The sequence below is a fragment of the Myotis yumanensis genome, unplaced genomic scaffold (assembly GCF_028538775.1).
Source record: "Myotis yumanensis isolate MYYU_CA2020_CCGP unplaced genomic scaffold, mMyoYum1.0.hap1 SCAF_6, whole genome shotgun sequence".
NCBI classification, from domain to species: Eukaryota; Metazoa; Chordata; class Mammalia; order Chiroptera; family Vespertilionidae; genus Myotis; species Myotis yumanensis.
The window spans coordinates 38,922,531-38,944,149 of NW_027223757.1; the positions used below are offsets into that span (position 1 = coordinate 38,922,531).

Consider the following 21,619-nt stretch of genomic DNA (forward strand, 5'->3'; position numbering starts at 1 on the left):
CCTCGGCTCCATGCCGGCTCCGCGGGGTCTCGGGGGCCACGGGGGTCCCTGCGCCCCGATGTCTTTGTGCCGAGCTCGGCGCGGGAACACCCGCCCGGGGGCCCAGGGTACCGCGGAAATGCTAAGAATTCGGGAGAGGCGCGGACGCTAGGGAAGGAAACGCCCCGCACAGTCGCCGTCCCGCGGAGAGAAAAAAAAAAAAGTAGAAAAAGAGGCTTTTCAGGTCAAACTCCTCGGGTCTGAGAAACCACGTTTTAGAGACACGACTCGCGGGGGGAGAACACACGGTGTGCAGGGGTCATTGTGAGCCAGCGCGGCCCGCAGCGCCGTGGGTGCGCGGCCTCCGCCCCCCGCCCGGGCACCCGGCGCGGGCCCACGTGGAGCAGCGCGGCACCCGCTGAGCGCGCCGGGCGCCCGGGTCCCCGGAGTGCGCGCCCCAGCTCCCCGCCGCGGCCGTTCACGCCCGAGCGCCACCGCTCGTCCCGCGTGTGCCCCGCTGAGGGGGAGGGGCGGGCCAAGGGTGGGGGCGGAGGGGTTGTGGTTCTAATGCGGCAGGGGCTCCTGTGTCCTTGTGCGGAAATGACACACGGAGTCCCGTCACGTCACGCGAGAGCGCAGCGCACGGACACACACAAAGAGGGGAAAATACACGGCGCCCGCTCGCCGCCCCCAGCGACTCCCCGGGCCGCCCGGGCCAGGCCCTCCGCGCGCGTCCCCCACCACCCGGACCTGCACTACCCCGCACCCCACGTGGCGCCAAACTCGGCGCGGACCCGCTCTGCAAAGTACAGAACTCGTGTCCCAGGTAAGTGCGGGGCGGACCAAGCTGGCTGCGCGGCGGCGGCGGCTCGGGGCAGACGGACGGGAGAGTGGCTGCAACATCCATGCCGGGGTGGGGGCGGGAGCAGGGGAGGGGACGCGAAGGGGGGCTGCCCTGAGCGCGCCCGGCGGCAGGAGCGCCCACCCCCGTGCAGGGCCGAGCTGCCGAGCGAGCACCCGGCGCCCACGGGCTCGCCGCGCCCATTGTGCCGCGCACCCCTTTGTGCCGCTCGGAACGCGGCGGCTCCATGGCGTCCCCGGGAGCACGCGCGCCGCGCGGGGGCGGGGGGGACGCGGAGTGGAATGGTCCGCGCTGCCGCCGCTGCCCGCCCCACTCGCGCCGCGCGCCGGCCCCGCACCCCTGCCTGGCGCCGCGATGGAGCGGCCGGGGCCGCCGGAAGGCTCTGTGGAGCCCGTGGGGGCTCGGCGCTCGCGCACGGCCGGGCTGCGGCGGGGGACGGTTCGGCGTGAAGAAGGGGGTGTCGGAGCGGAGCAGGGGGCGGGGACTGGAGGGAGATGCCGAGCGCGGGGCGCGGGAGGCCAGAGGAGCCGCGGCTCGGAGGGAGGCTGCCACCGGAGTCTGCAAATGGAGTGAGGCCGGCCCGCGGCGGCGGCGGTGGCGGCGGCGGCCGGGAGCGGACGGATACAGGCCCCGCCGCCAGGGGGCGCCGCGCTGCTTCCCCGTCTTCCACGGCGTGGTTCGCGGTTCCCGCTGCCCGGGAGCTGGAGGCGGGCCCGGCGCCCTGGGTGTGCACCCCGGCTGGCGCGAGGCCTTCGTGGCCGGCCGCGGACTGCAGCCTGAGGCGCTCGCCGCTGCTCCTGACCTCCCCCCTTTTCCTCTTGCAAACGTGATTACCCACGCAGACTCTGCCCTCGCCTCAGTGGTGAGTTGCGCAGAACCCCTGGAAGGACCTGTGTACCGAGACATACAATTTTTCCCCAGGTGTTTTTACAAAGTAAAAGAGTGATTGCTCAGGTGGCCCATCTGGAAGAATTTTATGCGCCGAGGCTAACCAGACAAGGGTGCGTGGAATGGTGCTAAGCACTTCAGAATCGGAAATGTTCAACTTCACCTTCTTGAAGTAACTTGAGGATGTTTAACGTGCCACGGGGAGGGGGCAACGCGTACGGTAGCAGAAAGCTAAGGCTGCAGAAAATTGAGGCAGAAACTGAGCTCTGGGGCTGGCTTCGGTATATAAACAAGAAGGATGGAGGAGATTCTTTTGCTGTCCACTCCCCAGCCCCACCCCTTTTTGTTTTTTTAAACAACCATTCCTGGTCTGTGGCTTTGTATCACCATACAGGACCCTGTCAGTTCCCGCGCCCTCAATCATGAGATTTGCCCAAGATTTTGTATCTTCTTAAGAGTTTTCCATACCTGAGTTTGATAGGTGCTCAGTAAACATTTGCTAAATGAGTGGAGAGCCCTTTGGATTCCAGAAGAAAGGTGGGTTCCGTGCAGCCTGTTCTTGCTGGTGGGTTAGCCTGTCTGTGCCTGGTCCTTAAAATGTAATTCACAGAGCCTTTAAAATTTGGCACATGAAAACTGCCACTGAGCACGGGTTTTACCAGAGATGCCATTTCCTTGTTGAGGTAATTTAAAAGAAAAGTTTTGTCTTCCCCACCACCACCACCACTACCACCAAAGCACGAGTAACAGTAAAAGAGACCAGTTAGGACCTAGCAGAGGACATAGTCAGCATCCCAGTCTGTTGAAGTGTATTACATTTGACACATTTAATTCACACCCTCCCTTTTGGTCACTTCTAAGTTCCCAAGCATCCCTTATGTGAGCAAAGGAATAGCAGAATGTCTAATAATTAGGAAGACAAAATTTGGAATCAACCCTGATTAGGTGAAAATGTCCTGCAGAAATGTCTTGTCTACCACTTTTTTTAAAATATATATTTTATTGATTTTTTACAGAGAGGAAGAGAGAGGGATAGAGAGTTAGAAACATCGATGAGAGAGAAAAACATCCATCAGCTGCCTCTTTCACACCTCCTACTGGGGATGTGCCCGCAACCAAGGTACATGCCCTTGGCCGGAATCGAACCTGAGACCTTTCAGTCTGCAGCCGGCGCTCTATCCACTGAGCCAAACTGGCTAGGGCTCGTCTACCACTCTTTAGAGCTGCAAGAAAGCCCCTGAAGCACTGAGGAAGGAAACAACGTGCATCTCAAATTTTATAATGTAGAAACGTGAATGTTGCTGTCGACCAGCAAAAACAATTTGGTGTTAGTGAAGTGCCACAATTTGGAGGTTGGGGTGAAGTGTTTTGTTTCTGGCACTTAATTTTGATGGCAGGTGGGGAATTATGTTTGCTACTTTTCATAGTCATTGTGTCATTATTGGCTAAAGTAAGTTTGGAGGAATTATTGTGGAATTAATCTTTGGGTAATGGGACTTTTTAGTATCCTCTCATTGGTGGTTACAGGGAGATATTGTACATCTGCCTTTTCATAGAACAGTACACCTTCCCTCCAGAGAGAAAATTTTACTGTATGATAATTTTAAAAAATAAAATTTAAAGTCACATAAAACACACATGCCAAAAACATGGACGTTTGAATGTGTTTTGTGCGCATCACCTTGCTTTTGCCTCCCCCTCCAAATTAGACACTTCTTTTCTCTCCCTTCTGGTGTTCCAGTATCTCCTGCAACATTATGATTTCAGCCCAGAGCTCTTGTGGTTTCTGGACCCAGCTGCCACACGTGACCGGCACTTGCCAAGCTGAGATCTCTCCATGCGGGCAGCAGGCTTTCGGTGTGTCAGACGGGAGAAGTGCTGTTTCACTTGGAGTGTCGGGTTCTGTTCGTCCCCAATGACCAGGCTGTGGTTTCAGAGCTGATTTTTTTCTCCGCAGCTCACCTGGCACAATACCTTGCCTCCATTTTTAATCCATCCAACTTGCAACATGTGTAAATGCAGCCCTCTTAGTGTTTTGTTTTCTACCAATGACCTCTTTTCCTCTCTCCTGTCTGATCTTCAGTTATCACTGGACAGTGAAACAGTTGCATCAGTCTCTACAAAGGCATTGATTGCTCGCTTGAACAAATTACTTAGTGGTCTTGCATGGAGGTTTGGAGGTAGGGTAGGGTGGGGTTTAGTTTACACCAGATTATGCCCCAACTCTAATTAGCTCGTGCGGTCATAAGACAACAGATGAAAAAGTGGGAAGTACAGAGGAAATTCAGCTTATACCTCCCAGGAAAATTAGTCATCGTTGTCCAGTCAGTCACATGGGTGGCTGCTGGGATGTGCTGGCTCCCCTTTCCTCCTTATGCCAAGGTTAAACTTATAAGCAGGGTCTTATGCCTCCTACCATGGACACTGAAAGCAGTTGCCCTTCCTTTGCTGAGGAAGACATCACATTTAGTCACATTCAGAAAACTCAGTGTCGCAAGGGTAAGAGGCTGAGAGTCGCAGGCCAGCAGGGTTGTGTGGTTGTACTTCGCTGCATGCTGAAGGATGGGTTTGTGCTCTGACTGAATGAGGAAGGCATTGACAATTACAGCTTTAGAACAACTCGGGAGAAAATTGCCCTGGTTTTGGGAGGACTGCTATTTTTCAAACAGCGTGTGCAGATGTGTCCAAAAATAAAAACAAATTGCAAATATGTCGTGCAAAGTCCCATGGGCAGGATGCCACTGTCGGGAGGGCTGGGTTCTGAGAGCCCCAAGGCTCCCAGCCGTTCCTGTAAACCCAGAGACTGGCCTGCGAGAGAGTGTGGCATGGGAACATTCTTCCCGTCCTTAGGGAGGCCGTTGGATTTGATTTCACCCCCTTCCAGTTTCTTTCATTTGAAAGACAAGTTATACTAACCTTTCCAAAGGCTTTTCAGCGGTTCTCAACCTGTGGGTCGTGACCCCTGAAAATACATCTTGCATATCAGATATTTACATTAAGATTCATAACAGTAGCAAAATTACAGTTATGAAGTAGCAACGAAAATAATTTTATGGTTGGGGGTCACCACAGCATGAGGAACTGTATTAAAGGGTCGCGGCATTAGGAAGGTTGAGAACCACTGCAAGTCATTTAATTTTGAAGTTTTAAAAAAATAGTCACTATTAAGATGTACTTTAAACATCTTTTCAAAAAGGCTTTGTAATAGATAACATGTACTGGGTGCTACGTGCCAGGCACTTTCCCCATTGTAGTTTTCACTTATACTAGGTGCGGTGGCGTGATCAGCTCTGTTTTACAGAAGAAGGAACCAAGGCTTGGGTGGGTAAGCAACTTGCCCAGTGTCAGAAACCAAACATAGGTGGAGCCAGGGTTTTAACCTAGTTCTGGCTGACTCTAAGGTTAGTAGGGGATCCTACTTTTGAGATCAGTAGCACTAGTCCCTGCCTTGTGGTCTGAGGGCCCATGTGGCCAGTGGACTTGCTCCTGCATCTGAGCCCAGCCTCCTGATGGGTGCTCAGCAGGAAGGGATGGTCATGCCCCATCGGGTCCCAGCTTTTCTTGGAAGACGGGGATGAGACCATCAGCCCCACTCCTTTCCCTCTCCTCCATCTCTGCAGCACCTCCTCCGAGGGAGATGCAGATTGCTGGCCCCCTGGCTCTCCATCTGCAACCAAACAGGGCTCTGGTGAGGATTACGTGGCTAACATGTGAAACACTTAGACCGCGGAGCTGGCGCTACGTGAATGTCAGCTGCTGTCCTCCTTTTTTGTTTCATTTTTAAAAATCACTATGACCTGCAGGAGAGAGGTGTCAGATCATATGGTGTGACAGTTGAGAAAAGGATGAAGTACTGGTAGGTTTCGTTAGGTCTTAATAAAACTTTTTAAATCTTCGGATATGTTTTATTAATAACGCCTGTCAAATGGTTTGAGCCTCTTCTCTCCGCTGTGCCTTTTGTATGTGGCAGTGCTGCACAGCCCCCGGCCCCACGGTCTCAGGTTCCAGTCACATTCACCTCCTGGGGCTCACATTCTCAAGGAGCCTGTCTTCACGGGGGAGAGCTTGCTGCACCTCACAGCTAGAAACCTGACGGGAGGTGAGGAGGACTTGCCCCTGCGTGCATGCCTGAGGCCAGGGCTGCAGGGCAGGGGCCGGCTGTTCCCAGACCTGCACTCAGCCCAGTGGCGAGTCCTACGATCAGTGGATGTTTCTGGTTTAGTGGAGCAGGATCCTGAGTCAGTTGGCTGGGATTTGAACCTCGGGCTTTCAGGAAGCCCAAGTACTTCCCATTTCTGGGCCTGCTGCTTATCCTGTGTGACACTGGCCAGCCACAAGCCTCTGGCGCCTCTGATTAGCCTCGTGCTGCTCTCACCAGAGGCCTGGTCTGGCTGATCACTCAGGACTGGCCAGTTCTCTTAAAAGAACTGGGTAGAGAGGCACCACCGCCCTGTGGGCAGTGCTAGAGAACGTTTTCCTTTGGAAACCTGTGGGACATTGAGGGATGAGGCCAACGATCCTTTGCCTTTGCCAAGGAATCGCCACACCAGGTGTCCCCTGCTCACGTTGCTGTGGTCTTGCATTCAGCTCTTAACAAGGAGAATTTCCCAAGTCAGATTCTTGCGTGACTCCTTACTACCCACTTTTAACCATTGACCTCCCTACACTCCCTTTTTCTGTGGGCTGGCCACTTCTCAGCTCCCCAGGCCTCCTCACCTCCCCTCTGTCCCCCCTGCTGCCCGCCGCTCCACCTTGAAGCCGGGGCCCCTGGAGCAAGCCTCCGATTGCCCAGCTCGGTCCAGCGTTCAGGTGTCAAGGAAGGAGGGGCTCAGAACCTCTCGCAGGGTGCTCACACGCAAGAGAACCCGGAAGAAAGGACCGCATGTAACCGTCATCCGTCATCCGCCATCCAGAGTGCAGACACCCAGCAGGGTAGGCATCAGCCGGGTGACCCACCCAGCGGCTCTCAGTCCATTCGCTTTCCCAGCAGCCACACGCCCGCCTAGTGACCTGGCTCTCAGCACTCAGCTCGGACCCCTCCTTCGGAAGACTTGGTCCCGCATTAATTTTTTTCTCCTCCTGTGACGTTTGGCTTACTTTGATAAATACTTCAAGTGTCGGACAAATGCATTGATAGAGCCTATAGTGCACCCATCAGGAAACGACAAAGCTGATCCCTGCACCTTCTTATTCACTCCTGGGTTTGTGACGGAGACTTTTCTGATGCCCCCTCTCCCCATACTGAGGAGCTTTCTTTCTTTTTTTTAAAATATATTTTATTGATTTTTTACAGAGAATAAGGGAAAGAGATAGAGAGTTAGAAACATCGATGAGAGAGAAACATCGATCAGCTGCCTCCTGCACACTCCTTACTGGGGATGTGCCCACAACCAAGGTACGTGCCCTTGACCGGAATCGAACCTGGGACCTTTCAGTCCGCAGGCCGACGCTCTATCCACTGAGCCAAACCAGTCAGGGCCTGAGGAGCTTTCTATACCTTCAGAGGCCATGATTCAGGGACAGTTATGAAATGAAAGGTCTTCACTAGTTTGTCAGTTGTTGAAATGTAATGATCTGACTTTACATTCTTAGCTTGTTTCTATGTGTGGACATAACTTAGAATGTGACCTCCCTAGTAAGGATTACTACTTTTTTCATTTAAAAATTTAGTCTTTGTTTCCAAAGAATTGCATACTCACTGTAAAATATTAGGAAAGTAGAGGAAAACATAAAGAAAGAAAAAAAACTATCCATAATCCTCCTAATTGGAAGTAATTACCATTTTGGCATACTTGCATCCAGCTGCTCTGTATGGCATTTTTAATTATGTAGCTGAGATATCCCCAGTGCACTGGGAAGGATGTTGTTATTGACTGGCTAGTCCTGTGTTGAACAATTGATTTTGAAGCTTTTTACACATTGAATGCTTGGCTCTTGCTGTCAGTAGAGGTTGAGGTCATGTGTTGAGAACATGTGTGGAAGTTGACTTCCTAACTTTGTGTGATGGTCTCTGTCCAGGTCACATTCCACTTGTCAGCCCTTCCATTTTCTCTGCAGCTTTTTGTGGAATTTATCGGTAGTGAATTATGGCTGGTGGTTTTGGAGGGCGTCCTCTGCACGAGGTGTGGTCTGCCCCTAGAGTCCCTGGCTGTGCCTGACCTAAGACCAACTGTGAAGGAAGAGACCTACGGGCCCGGGCTCTGTGTGTAGCCCTTCCGGCCGTTGCTCATCGTGATGACCACATATCATAACCATCGAGTGTGTGAGGCTCTGTAAGTGACGGAAAGGCTTGCTTTGGGGTCTTTTTACACTGAAAGTGCTGAGGAAGATCAAGATATGCCCATTTGGCATGCATATAAGCATAAGCGATGGATGTGGACAATGGGGTGAGGGCGAGGGCAGGATTGGGGGGGATGAGAGGACATTGGGGAGATAAGGTCACATTTGTAATATCTTAATCAATAAAGGGAAAATTAATTTTTTAAAAAAGATATGCCCATTTGAACACTGACAAAATTATTTTCAAAGTAGACCTTTTCCCCCTGGGATTTTCTTGGATTAACATCTCTCCCCCGCAAAGGAAAAGCGTCTTGTAGGTATAAGTAAAAGTTTAAAATCAGCTGTATCTGGAGCACAGAATTGTAAGCGTGGGTGGTCGTCTGCACAGCCCTGGACGCAGCCTGTTATAGAAACCCTAACGTAGTATCTTCTAACCTTGGAGTTCTGGCTGCTCTTTCCTTCCTGGCGTTTTCTCATCCCCCTTGGACAGAAGTTCCCAGAGGTCCCCCTTCATCCTCCAGGTCCTCCCATGGGTTGGTTGTGATCCCTTGGATAAGGGGTACATTCGGTGGACTCCCTGCACAGAGGGCAGTGCCACCAACAGCTCCCATCACACAGTGGGGCATGTGGCCACCAAAGCCCAGGGAAGGGAGGCGAAAGGCCACTGCTGACAGGGTGATCTTGAGCGTGTTTCTAACCTCTCTGAGCCCCGAGTCCCACGCTTGTAAAGCAAGATGGTCTCTGAGGTCCCTTTGGCTCTAAAGCTGTGCCTGTTCCCTAGCCGGTTTGGCTCAGTGGATAGAGCATCCGCCTGCAGACCAAAGGGTCCCAGGTTCGATTCCATCTGGGGCATGTACCTTGGTTGCAGGCTCCTCCCTGGCCAGGGTCCTGGTCAGGGCATGTGCAGGAGGCAACCAATCGATGTGTTTCTCTCACATTGATGTTTCTCTCAGTCTTTCCCTCTCTCTTCCACTCTCTCTAAAAGATCAATGGAAAAATATCCTCGGGTGAGGATTCAAACAAACAAACAAACAAACAAATATAACTGTGCCTGTGTCCTCACTTGTAAAATGAGGCAAACAGGTTTCTACCTCATAGGATTGTTAGGTTAAGTTGACCGGGAAGCTCTTAGCAGGGCACCGCCCACACAGTGTAGGATGCAGTGTGGGGAGCAGTGGCACAGCAGGGTGGCACAGTGGGGTTGCTGTCCTCCAGGACTTGTCCAGATGGGCTGGGATGACCCTCTGCTCCCAGAGACCCTGTTGGACACCTGCAGTGGTGCCCTCGGCACTGCCTGTAGCCAGGGGGTTTCCTCACCGGACGCCTGTTAATTTGCCTGTTACAAGTTTTCAGCTCTTCCCTCTCTTCCCAAAGAAACGACTCCAAATCCCTGTCTCAAAATTTGCCTCTGGGGGAATGCAAACTAAAAAAAGAAATAAAATTTCCATGATACATTAAGTGAAAAAAGCAAGGAATGAGGATCCTAAACCTTTTATTCTCAGGATTCCTTTATACTCTTAAAAACTGTTGAGGACCCCAAATATCTTCCATTTATGAGGATTATAGCTGTCAATATTTAATGTGTTAGAAATTAAAACAAAAATATTTAAATATTAATTCATTTTAAAATTAATCATAATCATTACAAGTTAATATCAATAACATTTTTAGGGGAAATAACTATTTTCCCAAAGAAACAATCTTTGTGAAAAGAATGGTATCACTTACATTTTTGCAAATCTCTTCAATATCTGACTTGATAGAAGACAGCCACATTTTCGGATCTGCCTCTGTATTCTATCTTCTGCAATTCAGTCTTCTGCAAACTGACACATCATGTAGCCTCAGAAAACTCCTGTGTACCTGTGTGAGAAAAGGGGCAATAACATCTCAGTGTTGTGAAAATAGTTTTGATCTCATGGACCCCCCCCCCCCCCCAAAAGGGTCTTGGATGTACTGATAAACATGCTCTCCAAAAAGAAAAAGAAAATGCCCTGGTAGTAAAAGTGTCAATTTCCATCGTGTAAATTCTCCCTATGGCCAATTTCAAGATACCGGCTTGACCCCACTCATGGTGGAGTTGGGGATGAGAGGATCTGGACAAGCCTGTGTAGGCCACCTGCAGGGAGCCACTGTGTACAAAGCACACTGAGAGCCACTGACAGAACGTCCCTGGTAGGACTCACAAGGAAAATAGCACGGTTGCTTCCAAGAGAGTAACCCAGTGACTGGAGGACTGGACTTTTTAACCGAATGTTCTTTTACAGCTTTTGAATTTTGTTTCACGTGCATGTATAACCTAGTCCAAAAAAAAAAAAAAAAAGGATTTTAAGGGTCTTCCATTCTTAAAATGAACTCTAAAAATATAAATTGACCTATCTATACTAATAAAAGGGTAATATGCTAATTAGACCGGATAGACCAGACGTCCTTCTGGACAAAGCCATGGTGGCAGGCGCCGAGACAGAGGCGGTTAGGGGCGATCAGACCAGCAGAGGAGAGTGGTTAGGGGTGATCAGGCAGGCAGAGGGGTTAGAGGTGATCAGGCAGGCAGGCAGGTGAGCAGTTAGGAGCCAGCGGTCCTGGATTGCGAGAGGAATGTAGGACTGCCGGTTGTGGGATTGAACCTAAACCGGCAGTTGGACATCCCCCAAGGGGTCCCAGATTGGAGAAGGTGCAGGCCGGGCTGAGGGACCCCTCCGTGCACGAATTTTATGCACCGGACCTCTAGTAATTGTATAATTGTAAATCTTCACAGTTTTCCCATCACTTTGTGGCATCTCTTAGAATTGGTTCTAAGCACCAGGGGATGGTTCTCACATCTGTCTCCTCCTTGTCTTGCTTCACAGACTCCCTTCCCTCCTCAGCGTCTTTCCAGCCCAAGCCAGGTGCATGCTGATATTTGGGATTTAGATTCAGCCTCAATTCAGCATGAGGCACAGGGGCAGCTCCACCAGTTGGTGCATTTATGCAGCCACTTTAAGCAACTTATCCTTTGTAATTTGAGATTTGAGTGGCCAAAGCATCTTATTCTCGAACATTTGGGATTACCTTTTTACCGTCTCTTTTGTCCTTTTTGTAAACTAAAGGCTTTCCTGAGAACATTCTGATCTTCCTGCAGCCACAAACAGAATTATACCCATGCGTGGAAAATTGAATATTGTCCATCTGACTCTACGCAGAAGGATAGAGACTAGGAAGCATTTTAATAAAATTATATATACTTCTGCATGTTCTGCAACATTGCAAACCTTTCTGTAACAATGACGGTCACTTTGCCTCAGGCTTCCTAAGGTGTGTGTGTGTGTTAAAGAACATTTCACTTATTAGATTAACCACTGGAGATTAGTTCTGTTTGAGAGTTACCCTCGATAGCTCATTGATGTCTTAAGAGCCTGTGCTGGTTTAACTAGAAGCAGCAGCTAGCTACACAGGTCTTGTTGACACATGTTCCCTTCATTCAGTTGAATCACCTTCCCTTGGGCTTGGTCAGAGGTTCTTGAGGGATGTAGAACAGCCACCCCTTGGGAAGAAAGCTGATTTTCAGGAATCTGTGGATGCATAGATTGTTTCACAATTTGAGATTGTGGTGAGAGAAATAAGATTTTGAAAAGGAAAGAATGTTATTAGCATGAGAAATTCTACAAAAGTCCAGCAGGCGAAGGAGATTGCAATCTTGGCAGCCTGGGTGGGCGGGAGCTGCGGTGGTTGGTGGCTCCTCCATAACCTGTAGTTAAGTAACGGAAGGAATGTCTGTGGCATGCTTGGCATCCGGATACTCCGTATCCACCCAGGATGAGCAGCCCTGTGTGACCTTCATGTTGCAGATGACCAGGAAGTGGAGGTAGCAAACACTATATCCGTCCCCTCTCTCCGGCCCTGAAGTTGATGTGCTGTCACTGCCTCAGTCCAGGATGCCTGGAGTGACCCACACACTCCGCTTGGAGAAACTTCTGTGCTTGGGCTGGAGTCTATTCATAAGCACAGGGCACACAGGTTTTCCAGGTGGTTACCTGGAGGTGAAAGATTTGGATGTTCCAGCTGCTGTTGGACTGAGAAATCTAAGGCTGAAAATTGGCCCCATGTTCAGCAGAAGAACCTCAACAGAAGATTGAGGGTTCTCTTCACAGTTCCTCTCCTGGCGGCTGATGGGAGAGAGACACAGACCGGGTTTCAGCGCTAGTTCTGCCACTTGACAGTTTTGTGACACTGGCAAGTTACCTGCCCTCCGTTCCCCCTCTCCCCCCTTTCCAGTATTCAAGTATTTTATTTCCTTAATCACAATGTTAAAAAATATTTTCCCAGCCCTGGCTGTGTGGCTTAGCTGGTTGACCATGGTCCATACACTGTGAGGTCACTGGTTTGATTCTGGTCAGGGCACATGCCCGGGTTTCCAGCTCAATCCCCAGTAAGGGGGCATGAAGGAGGCAGCCAATCGATCTTTCTCATTGATGTTTCTCTCCTTCTTTCTCTCAAAAAAATATATATATTTAAAAACATTTTTTCCCAGCTTCAATGACAAATAGAAATTGTGTATATTTGAGATATACGCCCTCAGTTTCCTTATTGGTAGAAATGGGATTCAAATAGCTCAGGGTGAGATGGAGACACACAGTGGCCAGCGGTGTCTGGACGAAGTTCAGGGCTGCAGATGTGAATGAGGACCTTCGCTCGCTCCCTACCACCCAGCACCCCAGCTTCCCGAAGAGCACGGCTGTTTGCTGGCCGGGAGGGAAGGGCCTGCCACTCTGTTCCGGGTTACTTCTGGGCTAATGCAGCATCTGTCACTGGTCTGTAAATGAACACAGACATGTTTCCCAAAGCAGATGCATCTGGGCATCTTGAATGCTCGTAAAGCCAGCCGCCCCTTCCTCTCCCATCCGCCTCCCCGCTGTGAGCCTTCTAGCTCCCCCTCTGCTTTTCCTCACGACACAGGTGGCTCAGGTGTGTGCTCCTCCTTTGTGATTTTCTGACAGGATAATCCTAGGAGCTCAGAATTCGGGTGCTGAGTTGCCTGCAGTCGTGTCACGTGGTGGTGGTTCAGAAAATACCCTTCCTGCTCACTGAGCCACAACCCGGCAGGGGCCACACCCAGCCCATGACTCCAGGCCTCATGCTCTCCTTGAGCTCCTGTGAGAAATGCAGGTGGGTGGATGTAATATTAGACGGTGATTCCGTCCTTGCTCAGCACTTGTGGTTCTGTCGATGTGTTTTCTTCATTGGCTCCTGTTTCTTTTCTAGGATTTACTCCTCCTTTTAAAGCTTTCTACTTAGCCAGAGTCTTTGTGGTTTTCTTCCACTTGGACCCCTCTCCCGGCCCCCCACATAAACCATCCTCCCCCTCCCTCCTTTTCTCTCCAGAATGTGCTTGTTTTGTATAGTGTACCCCCTCCACCAGCATTTTCTCATTTTCCCATTTGCTCTGCTGCTCTCACCTCTGCCCTAGGCTTGAGGGAACTGGTTATATGACCCTGTGGCAGGTTTCCAAGGGCAGTTGCCACACTCGGGCCTTCGGGTGAAGCCTGAAGTGAGTCCCCTTGAGGGGCCCCTGACTAGGCTGCATTTCTGCCTACCATTGGCCACCCTCTTGCCCGAAATGCAGTGGTGGTGGGCTGGACCTGCAAATGGGAAATTCCTGCCCGCCTGCCGGTGCCTCCCTTGGAGACGCCCAGAGCAGGTGATGTCATCAAGCACGGGGCTTATTGGCCTGGGATACGGAGGAGGTGTACTTGCTAGAAATCACCGCTGGCAAAATCATTCTTGGACTGTCGAAGTTTACTTACCCTTTATTTTCCCTCAGTATCACCTGTGTGTTATGATTTCCCGATGGGAGATAGTTTTTGGTAAGTAGGAATTATTGTAGTGTTCATTTCAGTTTCAAATAAACCTTACATTTTCTTATTCATTCCTCTGAAAATGAGCAGGGCAGGGATTGAAGGAACTGTGCCTGTCATAAGGCTATGCGGTGCACCGTGCGTCCCATCATAAGCACGGTGCCTGCGTGGCTGTTCCTAGTGAATTTGGAAGTTATGCTGTGCCCAGGTCACCTGGATGCTCCTTCTGTCTTGCCCCATCCCCCAGCACTCCACTCACTGGTGTAAACCGGGACCACACCCCGTTCCCCAGCTTCTCGCGATGGTTTACTGGACTTTGTAGATGGCATCCCTCTTCCTTATAGAAATTTCTTGAGCGATGCTCCTTAGTCCTGCTCTCCTGATCCTTCACCAGAGTGAGACTGATATTTGCCGTCCGTCAGTTGTGGGAGCCACAGCTCCCCGATGTCATAGTAAAGGCTGTCGCGTGTGTTCTTTCGCACGACCTCATGTATTCCTGTTGTTGTTACGGGCATGCTGGTATGGAAATTGGGGAGTCTCAGAGACATACTAGTGCTTTTAGTCATGGTGCCCCTTCCATTCCAGCTGGGGCGGTGGGAGTCAGGCCAGCTCTGCACCAGGCCCTGAAACCCATGCAGGGCACCTTCCATCCCGCCCGCCCCATTCCCTCATCAATAAAAAGAAGGGTTTGGACAGATTGTGTGGAACTCGAGAGCTATAAAAACCCACAGCACCTCTTTCTCTGAAAGGGAAAGTTGTTTCTGAAGGGAAGGCTAGACCAGCACCATCCAATAAAAATGTGATGCAAGCCACATATGTAATTTAAAACTTTCTGGTAGCCACATTAAAAAAGATGGAGTTAATTTCATTAAAGTATTTAATTTAGCCCAATAAATCAAAAATATTACCATTTCAACATGTAATCGATATAAAAAATTATTAATGAGCTATTTTACATTCTTGGAGCTGAACTAAGTCTTTGAAATTCAGAGTGTGCATCTCCCCTTGGACCAGCCACATGGCCAGTCCTCAGTAGCTATATGGCCAGTGGCTATGCTGTTGGGCAGCACAGGTCTCCTGGGACCACCTGGAGTCCTAAGACCTCAGCTCGGTCCGCAGGACCCACAGCTTCCTCCTTAGCCAGCCTTTTCATTGTTGTGGCTGGAATTTATAAAGCAGGGACACACAGATGATTTAAACTGTAGTCTGTACAAAAGACTGCTTTTCTTCAGTGACGTTCCCCTAGCTCCGTAAGTGCTCTCAGTCGGAGCTAGAAGACCCGTTCTGCCCACCTAGAGTCTTGGAGAAGCGCTCCCAGCAGGTGCACAGAAGGCCTGGATGCTTTGAGCAACTGCAAACAAGAATAAGAGGATGCGATTTTCCATGACGTTGCTGAGCAGTGTGGGCTTAACCTTCTACTATCCAGAGCCAGGGTCGGGAGGGAAAGGGAATTCCCCTTGGGGAGGGAAAATTAAGAAATAAATCAAGCAATAAATCAAGACTTTGTCTTTGTCTTTTCATGTAGTGGAATAGAAGATGAACTCAACTGAATTCAGTGAAGATGTAGAAGAAGGTAAAAAAAATACTTATTAAAATTATTTTTAACTTAATACTATTATTGGGTCATACATTCACAGGGTTCAAAAATATAAAATGATACAAAATAAAAAATCAATGAAAAGTCTCCCTGCCCTGGTACCCATGCATCTTATCTGTGTGTCTTTCCAGAGTTACTTTTTCTAAAAGCATCATTTAAAAGGTAGTATTTCTTTCCCTCCATCTCCTCTCTCTCCCCCACCCTCCAAAAAGACTTTAAAACCAGTTTTGAACAAAATGTTCTTGGAAGGGGTTTTATTGTGTAGCACTAGTCTGGTAAGATAAACATTGCTTGGTTGGAAGGTGCAGTTTTATTGTGACTAGACTTTATCATCTGAGTGGTCGTGTCAAAGGGCGGCCCACAAACAGCCTGTCACTGGGGGGACCCTACTGATCTCTGAGCCACCCACAGTCTTCTCCCGCTGAATCCTCTCTCTCCTCTGCCGCAGTTCTAAAAAATAACACTGTGAAAGTGGAGACGGAGGCTGAGGATACTGTCCTGGACTGCTCAGTGAATTCCAGGTCTTCGGAGAAGCACCCTCTAGACAGTGTCTTCACCACCCTCCAGGACTCCAGCAAGCGCAAGCAGCCAGGCAGCGAGGGCCAGCCAGACTCTGTCTCCGGCGTGAAGAGGCGGCGGCTGATTCCCGAGGTAAGGGACCACCCTGTCTGTGCCTGCTTGAGCGCTAACCCTCTGATAAGATGCTGAGTCTCTGCTCGTGGGATCTGGGCAACTCCTGAACGCCTGGGCATGAGGAGGCTTTCACTTCAGCTGTCCCGTCTCTGGCTTGAGTGTCTAGAAAGTGTCCTTAACTGGAATCTTGTCTGTCTGGGTTCAGAGGGGGCAGGGAGTCTTCGCAGCATCTGCTCTCAGGGAAGGCAGGAACTTGTTGACGGCAAGTCTAGTTTTCCATGGTGCACTCTTAACATAGATTCCTGAGAAAGTGCCAAGGGTTAGCAGGTCTTTTCCTAAATCAAATTCATCTTTTATGTCTATTATGGGAGTTTGTTGCCTAGAGAAACTGTTCAGTGAATCATTTTTGCAAAGTGGGGAATTCTTCTATGTCATATCTGTTATTCCTAGGTTATCTATTTTATGCATTTGTTTTATGTCTTAGTCACCTGCCGGTTATATGGAACTCTGCTAAATTCTGAGAAAGTGGAACTGACATAGTGGCCCCCTCTAGCAGCCTGTAGTCCACATGGGAGATAAGACACGTACACAAAACAGTGGAGACTGAGCCGGGCTGGCGTGGCTCAGTGGTTGAGCATTGACCTATGAACCAGGAGGTTACTGTTGGATTCCCGATCAGGGCACGTGCCTGGGTTGCGGGCTCAATCTCCAGTGTAGGTTGTGCAGGAGGCAGCTAATCCATGATTCTCTCTCATCATTGATGTTTCTATCTCTCTCTCCCTCTTCCTTCCTCTCTGAAATCAATAAAAAAAAATATTTTTAAAGCAACAACAAAAAACAGTGAAGACAGGAGGGACACGAGAAGGGGGTCCCCTGGGATATCTCGTCAGCGAGCCTCCCCATGGGTCAGCAGATTATACCTCAAACTCAGAACATTTTTCCAAATTCTCGAACCCCCCCCCCCCCACACACACACACACACTCACACACTCACACACTTAACTCACTCTCTTTGGGAGGACCCAGACAGTTACTTCAATTTCTGCATGTCTGTCCAAAATAGTCCCCATTTTCAAGTCTCATTATCATGAGTCAGAACACCATGGGGTATCATCCTGGGACTGTTATTGGTTTGTTTTCATTATCTACTATGAGATGCTAGGGAAGCTCCAAATAAACTGGGCATTTATGGATTTTAGAGACTGAGTCTTCAGTAAGTAAAAACGATTCTTTGAGTGGCAAACTGATGAAGTTAAGATTTTCACCAGGATTCAAGTACACATGTGTACGTTACATTATAATGAGTACTGACCTGTCTCCCACATCATGGAACATTGAGCAATACATTTATTTATCTATCTACCTACCTACCTACCTATTTGTTTGTTTATTTATTTAATCTACCTATCAATTTATTTATCTAGGTCCCCCTCCAAAAACAGCTTTGTTGACATACAGTTTACATACTATACAATTTACTAATTTACAGTGTATAATTCAGTGGTTTTTCATATGTTCATAGAATTGTGCAACCACCACTACCACAATAAATTCCAGAACATTTTCATCACCCCACAAAGAAATCCTGTACCCATTATCAGTCAGTTCCTATTCCCTGTTGCTCTAGCTCCTAGCAACCATTAACCTACTTTTTGTCTCTGGATTTGCCTATTCTGAACATTTGTTATAATTGGAATCATAGAATACGTGGTCTTTCGTATCTGGTTTCTTTTTCCACGTTCATCCCGGCTGTAGCATGTATCAGTGCTTCATTTCTCTTTATGGCCGAGTAATAGTCCATTGTGTAAAGATACCAGTTGATGGGCATTTGAGTTGCTTTCACTTTTTTATTATCATGAGTAATACTTGAGCAATACATTTTTAAAGATCTATAATGCCCAGAAAATAGGTTGAATTTTTTAATACCTATATGAATTTTTTATACCTTTCTTTATACCTTTTTATTTTTTTTTAAAAAAAATAAAGGATTGATTAGAGATATCCCACCCTTGACTCTGGCTTCCTAAAACCAGCACTGGCTGCATGCCTTGTTACCCTGGGGAAATTTTCCTGTGTGAGTGGCAGTTTCTAGTGCAGTAAGCAGTTACTACAGATTAAATCTCAGATTTCTGTCTGCTGAGATACCTTTTATGGCAAATGAAAGCTACAAGATAGTAGAATAGTTTCTTTGAAAAATGTTTAACCATTTGCCGTTTCTTATGTCTTACTTTAAACCATAATTTATTATCCTTTCCCCTGATGGTTGGTATTTAGGTGTTTTGCACTTTTATACTCTTACAGCAGTGCCCCAGGACCATCCATGTAAGTAAACCTGGGCCCCTCTGTGCGTGTTCTCTGGATTGGATTCCTCGAGGTTATTCAGAAAGTGTTGAGAAGTTTGAGAAGCCCTATGTTAGCTCCTAAAGGAGCTCCTAAAAGTTTTTTTTCTGTTTGTCATCTGCTTATGGTCAATCCTACAAAGCTTTCCCTAGCTGGTTTGGCTCAGTGGATAGAGCGTCAGCTTGCATACTGAAGGGTCCTGGGTTCGATTCCGGTCAAGGGCACAGGCCCGGGTTGCAGCCTCGATCCCCAGTAAGGGGTGTGCGGGAAGTAGCCTATCAATGATTCTCTCTTATCATTGATGTTACTATCTCTCTCTCCCTCTCCCTCTCCCTTCCTCTCTGAAATCAGTAAAAATATATATTTTTAAAAATCCTACAAAGCCCTTCAAGTGTGTGAGTAAAGCCAGAATTCAAGTGGGACACTGAGTTGAGCCTATTGATTCACTTTTGCTGTATGCCAACTCCCCCCTACCCCCCCAAAAAAAACCCAAACTTAAAACAACCACCATTTTATTCAAAATTATGTGGGTCAGCTGGTAGTTCTCCTGATTTGGCCTGACATGGCTGGGGCGAGGTGGTCTGGGATGACCTCACTCCCACATCCAGGGTTGCCCCTGGGCTGGCAGGGAGGACTGCAGCTTCCCCTGTGCACTTTCTCACCCTCCCTGAGGCCAGTCCAGGCTTGTTCACATAACACGGAAGAGTTCCTGGGAGCAAGACAGGTCAAGCTCAGGACTGCAGACTCACCAGGCTTCTGCTTGCATCACGTTTGCTAACGTCCCACTGGTCAAAGTCAGTCATATGGCCCAACCTGGGTGCCCGGGTGGGAAAATAGATCCCACCCCTGATGGCAGGAGCAGCCAAGTCCCATTGCAAAGAGGCTGTCACACAGGGTGGGGCAACTTGGGGTGGTGGACACTCATCAACAATTCACCTCAGTGAGCAACAGCAAGCTCCACATCTAGGAGGAATTCTGACCGTGTGAAGCCCGGGTTCTGGCCTTCGTGGACACAAATAGTGTCACTCTTTATGCCTTCATTCAATAAATTTCTGTTCTCACGGCGTCATAGAGAAGGGAGCATCTTCATATTCTTGGAGCAGAAAGATCGAGAGAAGGTGCTTATGATTTGTGTTTTAGTTGAATCCTTCAGCATGTGAAGCAAGTCAGAAAAGACCTGGCATTGGGCTAGCACCCCACGAGGTTCACAGTGGAGGGGTTGCCCGCACATCACATGAGTGATGTGATGGTTTCAGCTTTGTCAGGCCCGAGCTTCAGGTACCACCCGGGAATTCTGACATGTTCAGAGAAAAGGGAACCAAAATGTATTTGAATATTTCTAGTATGACTGGTCCAATTTACATATTCTAATTGGTCAGATAGGTTTACTTTGCAGTGGATTGCTATAGTTCTAATTCATTAGATTTTGGCAAGGAAAAGACATGTTTACTCCTGGGTTTTATTTTGGGTGTTAGCTGTGTTCATTTTCCTTAGTGTATATAAAGTGTGATTGATCTCCCTTCACCCCTTCCTGTTCTGTAAAAAGAATATATGTAAGTAAAACCTTTTGAAACTCTTGAGCCTCCGTGTAGAAAGGTGTCATGTGGTTTCAAGGCAGTATTTCCTTCTAAACTTCATGTGAGTCAATTTGTCAGGAGGCTCAGAACCCTGGGGACCTCAGAACAACCCATCAATTTTATGGAATTATAGTACATGTTGATTTTTCAGAATGGTACTAGTCCTAGTTCAGAGTGAATAGTCCTTTATCCGTCTCCCCCTGAGTTTTCTCTGATCCTTCTGACATATGTGGTGGCAGGGGTGGAGGTGGAGGTAAGGAGTGTGTGCCGCTTTCTTCAGCACAGTCATCACAGGGTGAGACCAGAGGAACCAGGAGGCTGAAACAAGCAGTCATCAAAAGATGGGAAGCAAGTGCAGTAACAGTATTGGGGGGAGGTAGAAGGGAGCACAGGGGGATAAATGGTGAAGGAAGGCGACTTGACTTGGGGTGGTGGACACACAATATAATATACAGATGATGTATTGTAGACTCGTACACCTGAAACCTATATGATTTTATTAACCAGTGTCACCCCAATAAATGCAATAAAAATTCTTTAGAAAGTAATAAACAACAATAACAAACAAACAAAAAAAACAGTTGAGTCCCTACTCGACAAATACCACCATTTCTTATTTCATGTATCCATATAGTAAATTGGTGATGAGAGGATTAATATCTTCACCAGACAGATGAGAAAACTCAGGCATGTAAGTTAGTAAAGTGCTGGGATGCCGGTGAGGCAGCCTTGTTCCTGGTGTAAAGTGATTGGGACGCTCGGCTCCCTGCTCCCCGTCCAGGCGTGAGCCCCACCTGCTCCTATCCAGCCCATAGGAACACAGAGTAGCAGAATGAGCTGAGATTCTAGAGTCAGCTAAGGGGAAGTTCGCCATGGGGCCTTTGGCCAACTGGTGACCTCCCAGACTCAGGTTCCTACATGGTGATGAGGGATGATACTGCTCACTCATTTCCTGTGTGGGTCATTGAGGTCCATGTAAGGAGCCCAGCACAGGGCCTGACCCATGCCAGCCTTCAGAACTGTTTACTTACTGCCCCCTCCCCCCATATCCAACTCCACCCCTTGTGGTCACTATTCAACTGCCTCCCTCCAAGGGAAGCCATCTGATGCCCGTTAGGACACCCAGGTCTGAGCACCCTTGATTCTGAACACCATTCAAGTCTGAGCACAGGAGACCACCTCTGTCTTCTTCCCCAAACCCAAGGGGAGGGGAGGAAGGTGACGAGGGGAGGATTTGAGTGGTAACTCTGATGCTAAAGGTACGTCGCATGCAGACTCATCAGGGCCGATGACTTGTTCATGAGTGACATATAGTACAATACTAAGAGGAAAAATAAAAACTCTCTCAAAAATTTTAACAAAAGGCTCTATAAAGCCTTATTTGGCGCCTCTGCTGGAAAAGGCTTCATAGCCAAACACAGCAGATGTAGAAGGTGAGCAGCCAACACTTTTATTGGAAATCATCTTTTTGTTCATGGACATGGGGGCGCTATTCAGTAGCTGTATGTCAGGCAGAAGTTAGCTTTGTTCTCCTGGGGGCGTTTGTTAATGTTTGTTTTTTATCCTAAAGTGTCACTGTGGTTTGTTTTTGGAGAACAAAAATGCCATCTCATTCATTCAGTGCAAATGT

At 48.6% G+C, this 21,619-nt stretch overlaps 1 protein-coding gene across 1 annotated transcript in view; it reads left to right on the forward strand.

Moving 5' to 3' along the window:
• The first annotated feature begins 591 nt into the window (after positions 1–591).
• Positions 592–21,619, forward strand: part of BEND3 (BEN domain containing 3) — a 35,007-nt gene continuing 13,979 nt past the window's right edge. Inside the window, exons 1-3 of the mRNA XM_070417988.1 lie at positions 592–805; positions 15,368–15,415; positions 15,888–16,090. Of these exons, the coding sequence (XP_070274089.1) occupies positions 15,379–15,415; positions 15,888–16,090 (240 nt within the window). The 5' untranslated portion in view covers positions 592–805; positions 15,368–15,378. The remainder of the gene's footprint in view (positions 806–15,367; positions 15,416–15,887; positions 16,091–21,619) is intronic.